The sequence below is a fragment of the Oncorhynchus masou genome, chromosome 1, assembly GCF_036934945.1.
Source record: "Oncorhynchus masou masou isolate Uvic2021 chromosome 1, UVic_Omas_1.1, whole genome shotgun sequence".
In the NCBI taxonomy this organism is placed as follows: Eukaryota; Metazoa; Chordata; class Actinopteri; order Salmoniformes; family Salmonidae; genus Oncorhynchus; species Oncorhynchus masou.
In genome coordinates this window covers 8,525,128-8,531,973 of record NC_088212.1, presented here as the reverse complement: position 1 = coordinate 8,531,973, position 6,846 = coordinate 8,525,128, and the positions used below count along the sequence as shown (strand labels likewise).

At 44.8% G+C, this 6,846-nt stretch overlaps 1 protein-coding gene across 2 annotated transcripts in view; it reads left to right on the top strand.

Moving 5' to 3' along the window:
* ddr2l (discoidin domain receptor family, member 2, like) overlaps window positions 1-6,846 on the top strand; it is an 85,586-nt gene that overhangs the window by 58,094 nt on the left and 20,646 nt on the right. The window contains exons 7-11 of one of the 2 annotated variants that reach the window (XM_064934703.1): window positions 134-320; window positions 1,116-1,362; window positions 2,752-2,838; window positions 4,932-5,074; window positions 6,346-6,553. In XM_064934703.1, the coding sequence (XP_064790775.1) occupies window positions 134-320; window positions 1,116-1,362; window positions 2,752-2,838; window positions 4,932-5,074; window positions 6,346-6,553 (872 nt within the window). Of the gene's footprint in view, window positions 1-133; window positions 321-1,115; window positions 1,363-2,748; window positions 2,839-4,931; window positions 5,075-6,345; window positions 6,554-6,846 lie in introns of both variants that reach the window. The other variant, XM_064934616.1, reaches the window with a different exon arrangement.

Here is a 6,846-nt window from a genome sequence, read left to right as displayed (position 1 = left end):
ACCTGAAATGCACTAGAACTCTTATCTTTTCCCCTGCTTTGATTTAGTTTCCCCTCCATAATATATAAAGCGCTTGGAGCACTGGAAAAAACACTATAAATCCAGTCAATTATTGTGCCTTCCTTCTCCCAAGGAAACTGTCTGGGGGGTTGGGTCAGCTGACGGACGGTGTGACTGGTCAAGATGACTTCCTGGTGACGCGGCAGTACCATGTATGGCCTGGATACGACTATGTGGGCTGGAGGAACGGGAGTCTGGGCTCTGGCTATGTGGAGATGGAGTTTGTCTTTGACAAGCAAAGGAACTTCACCTCCATGAAGGTACCAAAGGGCATCCTACAGAGAAGGAATGGGACAGGCGAGGTTAAGGACAGAGAAGGAATGGGACAGGCGAGGTTAAGGACAGAGAAGGAATGGGACAGGCGAGGTTAAGGACAGAGAAGGAATGGGACAGGCGAGGTTAAGGACAGAGAAGGAATGGGACAGGCGAGGTTAAGGACAGAGAAGGAATGGGACAGGCGAGGTTAAGGACAGAGAAGGAATGGGACAGGTAGTGTTTCTGTCTGTGTCATCTACTGGCCTGTTTATATGAGTTGGTGTTTCTATCTTTCAAACCTACTGGCCTGTTTTAATGAGGTGGTGTTTCCATCTGTGTAATCTACTGGCCTGTTTATATGAGGTGGTGTTGTTGTCTGTGTAATCTACTGGCCTGTTTATATGAGGTGGTGTTGCTGTCTGTGTAATCTACTGGCCTGTTTATATGAGGTGGTGTTTCTATCTGTGTAATCTACTGGCCTGTTTATATGAGGTGGTGTTGCTGTCTGTGTAACCTACTGGCCTGTTACATTAGATGCAGAACTTTTGCCAAGTGTGACGATTGCATTTATTTCAATGAAAGCTTGAGGTTTGAGCTGCTCAGTGTAAATGATATTCTGATTTCATTTTCAACATTTTGACGTGCAGCTCACACCCTACAACACTAGAAGAGGCTCTCGTTCATCTCATGTTGGTCAAAAGTTACTCTGTGTAAAAAAATAATAATAATAATAATAACAATAATAAATAAAACCTACCGACTTCCCATTTCGTAATGTAACTGTGGTCTTCCCTGGACAGGTGCACAGTAACAATATGTTCCACCGCGGAGTGAAGATCTTCTCCTCCGTGTCCTGCTCTTTCAAGCCTCGTCTCATTGCTAACTGGGAGACCGAGCCGGTGGAGTTCCGTACGGTGCTGGACGACCGCAACCCCAGCGCTCGCTATGTGACCGTGCCTCTGGGACGCCGTAATGCCAAGGCCCTGCGCTGCCGCTTCCACTTTGCTGATGTGTGGATGATGTTCAGCGAAATCTCCTTCCAGTCAGGTAGGAAGGGAAGCAGAGAAATATTTACCGCTAAGGCATGGTTCACTTCCTTCCTTCCTTCCTTACTGACTTACTCCTCTTCATCCCCTATGGGACGTAAGGCGACAATGACCTACTTCCAGCGCTATCTGTCCTTTGACACACGTTGAGCCCCACCAGGCACGGTTCACAGGAAAACAGTTAAAGACCTGTGCAGTATGTAGAAATAGCCACGCCATTTCCTGGGTTTCAAAAATTCTTAAATGTTTGCCAGATTTTAGGTTGTCACATGACAAGCACAAACAATGTACAGAGAATCATTGTACCATCTAAACCCCTGTGAGAATATGTACTCTAATGTTCAGTGTCGTATGTAAACACAGGTGACCATTTGAAGAGTTTGGTTCCAAAACACTATTTATCTATTTTCTGAAACGTTGGTAAGTTAGGCGTTTATTCTTTAAAGAACTTGAGAGAGATCGGTGTATTTTCCGCTCTCTAATCACGAGGTTGTTCAATGACAGACATGTACTGTACGAGTGCATTGAGAGTTGGGAAGCAAGTTCAGGCAGTGAGTGTTTTAATAAATAAACGTAACGTAATACAAAACAAGAAAACACGAACAACGCACAGACATGACACAGAAACAATAACGTCTGGGGAAGGAACCAAAGGGATTGACATATATAGGGAAGGTCATCAGGGAGGTGATGAAGTCCAGGTGACGCGCAGGTGCGTGTAACGATGGTGACAGGTGAGCGCCATAACGAGCAGCATGGCGGTGACCTAGAGGCTGGAGAGGGAGCACATGTGACAGTATTTGATTAAAATCTATCACTTGATGGATTCATTTCAGAGAGACAAATAATTGTTTTTTTTTGCAAATGCAATATATCTGCCTCCCTCTCAGAGAAATGAGTTAAACTGCTAGGTTTTACACAGTCAAATGTAACTAATAACTACATTTTTTTAGAAAGAAATGTATAAATTATACATGTGTGACATCAATATTTAAATGTTTTAAATGAATAATTCAATACAGTAATATGAGATCTGTATGTATTGATCTGTTGAATTGTTTGGCATTTAGTAGATGCTCTAATCCAGAGCGATTTAATGCTCTAATCCAGAGCGATTTACAGTTAGTGCATTTTAAGCTAAGTGGGTCCACCACATATCACAGTCAAAAATACAGGATACTAACATTCTAGAAAAACAAATGATATATAGTGTTTTGCAAATACATTTTTGTTTTCATACACATACTAGGAATACAAATATTTTACACACACACATGAAGGTACCCATAAGCAATCATTTCTGATAAAAAAAACACAAATTTGAAACATTTGTGGAAATAGCGTTTTTTGGGAAATAAACTCTTAATTGGTTCCTTTTGTCCCACAGCAGACACCGTGATTCCTACTCAGATAACCCTGGCGGTGACATCCCCTTGGCCCAAAGAGGAGAGCTCCATGCCCACCACCCACAAGACTGGTAACCTTTCAACTCTCTGCTTCCCCTCTCCCAATCCTTACCATAACCATTAATGGAGAAAATGCAAAACTGAGCGTTTCGGGGTAGTCTCTTCGAAAAAAGGGTTCCAAAGGGGTTTTTCTCCATTGGAGAACACTTTTTAGTTCCAGGTAGAACACTTTTTAGTTCCAGGTAGAACACTTTTTAGTTCCAGGTAGAACCATTTTTAGTTCCAGGTAGAACACTTTTTAGTTCCAGGTAGAACCATTTTTAGTTCCAGGTAGAACACTTTTTAGTTCCAGGTAGAACCATTTTTAGTTCCAGGTAGAACCATTTTTAGTTCCAGGTAGAACCATTTTTAGTTCCAGGTAGAACCATTTTTAGTTCCAGGTAGAACACTTTTTGGTTCCAGTTAGAACTCTTTTGGGTTTCATGTAGAACCCTCTGGGGAAAGGGTTTATACATGTAACCCAATAGGGTTCTACCGGAAACCAGAAAAGGTTCTTCAAAGGGTTCTACCATAAAGATAGCCGAAGAACCCTTTCAGGTACTAGAAAGTTTAGGTGTTTTCTAAAAGTATAACCCTACAACCTCCCTTTTCATATATGCAGCACCTCTGAATATTTTAACACTTGGTTTAATTTCAGTTGTTTAGTTGTAACTGGAAAAGTCTGACTGCAAAAGTGTCAGATAAGCTGAGGGAAAGGGAATGGATCCATCTAACCTGCTTCTACTGTAGCGGGGCGGCAGGGTAGCCTAGTGGTTAGAGTGTAGAGGTGGCAGGGTAGCCTAGTGATTAGAGTGTAGAGGTGGCAGGGTAGCCTGGTGGTTAGAGTGTAGAGGTGGCAGGGTAGCCTAGTGGTTAGAGTGTAGAGGCGGCAGGGTAGCCTAGTGGTTAGAGTGTAGAGGTGGCAGGGTAGCCTAGTGGTTAGAGTGTAGAGGTGGCAGGGTAGCCTAGTGGTTAGAGTGTAGAGGCGGCAGGGTAGCCTAGTGGTTAGAGTGTAGAGGCGGCAGGGTAGCCTAGTGGTTAGAGTGTAGAGGTGGCAGGGTAGCCTAGTGGTTAGAGTGTAGAGGTGGCAGGGTAGCCTAGTGGTTAGAGTGTAGAGGCGGCAGGGTAGCCTAGTGGTTAGAGTGTAGAGGTGGCAGGGTAGCCTAGTGATTAGAGTGTAGAGGTGGCAGGGTAGCCTAGTGGTTAGAGTGTAGAGGCGGCAGGGTAGCCTAGTGGTTAGAGTGTAGAGGCGGCAGGGTAGCCTAGTGGTTAGAGTGTAGAGGCGGCAGGGTAGCCTAGTGGTTAGAGTGTAGAGGCGGCAGGGTAGCCTAGTGGTTAGAGTGTAGAGGCGGCAGGGTAGCCTAGTGGTTAGAGTGTAGAGGCGGCAGGGTAGCCTAGTGGTTAGAGTGTAGGGGCGGCAGGGTAGCCTAGTGGTTAGAGTGTAGAGGCGGCAGGGTAGCCTAGTGGTTAGAGTGTAGAGGTGGCAGGGTAGCCTAGTGGTTAGAGTGTGGAGGTGGCAGGGTAGCCTAGTGGTTAGAGTGTAGAGGCGGCAGGGTAGCCTAGTGGTTAGAGTGTAGAGGTGGCAGGGTAGCCTAGTGGTTAGAGTGTAGAGGCGGCAGGGTAGCCTAGTGGTTAGAGTGTAGGGGCGGCAGGGTAGCCTAGTGGTTAGAGTGTAGAGGCGGCAGGGTAGCCTAGTGGTTAGAGTGTAGAGGCGGCAGGGTAGCCTAGTGGTTAGAGTGTAGAGGCGGCAGGGTAGCCTAGTGGTTAGAGTGTAGAGGCGGCAGGGTAGCCTAGTGGTTAGAGCGTTGGACTAGTAACCGGCTAGTAACCGGAAGGTTGCAAGTTCAAACTCCCGAGCTGACAAGGTACAAATCTGTCGTTCTGCCCCTGAACAGGCAGTTAACCCACTGTTCCTAGGCTGTCATTGAAAATAAGAATTTGTTCTTAACTGACTTGCCTAGTTAAATAAAGGTAAAATAAAAACATTATAGTTTTCACTATGGAAATAACTTGATTATGTTATATCCTTGATCATATTATATATGTACTACTGGCTATAGACCTATATGTCTTTTCTTTCTCAAAATAAATGAAATTAGTCAACTCCTTAACTCCTCCCCCTCAGTGACAAAACCATCAGTCAAGCCCCAACCGGATGATGGGAACACCCCTATTCTGATTGGCTGTCTGGTGACGATCATCCTGTTGCTCGTAGTGATCATCTTCCTGATCTTGTGGTGCCAGTATGTGTGCAAGGTGCTGGAGAAGGTAGGACAGGCTATATTCTGAATAACCACATCTGTCATAGCCCTTTTTGACTCGCAGGTTGAACTGGGAAGACAGAAGGGGATGTGGAAACTGTGTTCTCTGAAGCGAAGAGGAAAATTCAGCAACTCTTATTAAGGGCCTGGAAAGTGTCAATTGTTTTTATTTCTCCTCGGGAAATCTAAATAGTATAATGAAGCTGTCTGTTTTTTTGCTGTGTCTTAATCTACCCCATCCTTCGATATTCATCTTCCGCATCTACGGTGGAAGGTGGGAGAACTTCAGCGGTGTTTGTCAGACCAGGAGAAATCACGAAAATCGTTCTTCTCACGAAAAACGTCTGCTGAGTCCGAACGGTTTGGCCTACAAAAAACTAATATGACCTCATCTGAAGTCGGTACCGACGATCTGCTGTCTGTAAGCGAACAGTTCGGGCTACCGCCGTGGAAGGGTGAGACTGTCACGTACACGTCGGTTGTTTTGCTCTAGGACACCCACAAGCCTCATAGGACTCGACCGAACCAGTTTTAAACAATCATGGAAGTAGTTTAGTGTTTTAAAAAGAAAATGGGTTAAATATGGGTAAATAAAAGTATATAATTTCCTGATCTGTCTTCTATCTCTCAGATGTAGGACACACTTCAGAACAGACTTCCTTTTGACACTTTTTGGACTATCTGTTTATCCATGTATGCATGTTATTCAATGTGTATCTATGCGTATCTATGCGTAGCTATGTGTATCTATGCGTATCTATGCGTATCTATGTGTATCTCTGCGTATCTATGCGTATCTTTGCGTATCTATGCGTATCTATGCGTATCTATGTGTATCTTTACGTATCTATGTGTATCTATGTGTATCTCTGCGTATCTATGCGTATCTTTGCGTATCTATGCGTATCTATGCGTATCTATGCGTATCTATGTGTATCTATGCATATCAATGCGTATCTATGCGTATCTATGCGTATCTATGCATATCTATGCGTATCTAAGGCCAATGTTGTATTAAATTCAAAATCAAATAGCTAAATGATCCATGGTATGACCATCTTAAAACAAGTCCATATGTTAGCTTAGTAGAAACCCAGCCCGGGCCGTTACACCTTAGTGTGTTTTAAGTGTTTTTATAAAACAACTTCAACTGCCCTCCAAGAGATGCTGAGTTTCCTCTTCACTTCAATTCGCTCCTCAATTTATGTGCCTTGGAGAGGGAAGTAGCGATAACGTTTCCTTCGCTAAAGACTGATCCCTGCCTGCTTCCCGCCCCAGGCTCCACGCCGTATCCTCGAGGAGGAGGTCACCGTGCGCCTGTCCTCCAGTAGTGACACCATCATTCTGCAGACCCCTCCCGTGCCCCCCCGGGTCTCTCAGATGGACCACCCATACGAGCGCGTCTTTCTCCTGGACCCTCAGTACCAAGACCCAGCCGGCCTCAGGAACAAGCTGCCTGAACTGTCTCGGAGTGCAGAGACCTCAGGTGAATACCTCTTGCTTTTCTCTCTTCCTCTCCTTTCTCCTCCCACCTTCATCTTTCTTTCAATCAAAGGCATCATGTCACTTCTTAGTCCTTATAGTTTGCATGTTGCTGTGACTGTTACTCGCTTCTTTACGGATCAACCTGTTGATCATGCCGGCTGCTTCTCTGACTCTCAATATTCTCTGGCATGTTGTATGTTATGCTGATCTGTTGTTCAGACTCTCTCTCTTCTTTACCTTCCAGTCCTCCTCCATATCCCTCTAGCCTCTAGCCCTAAGCCTTTATGACCTCTT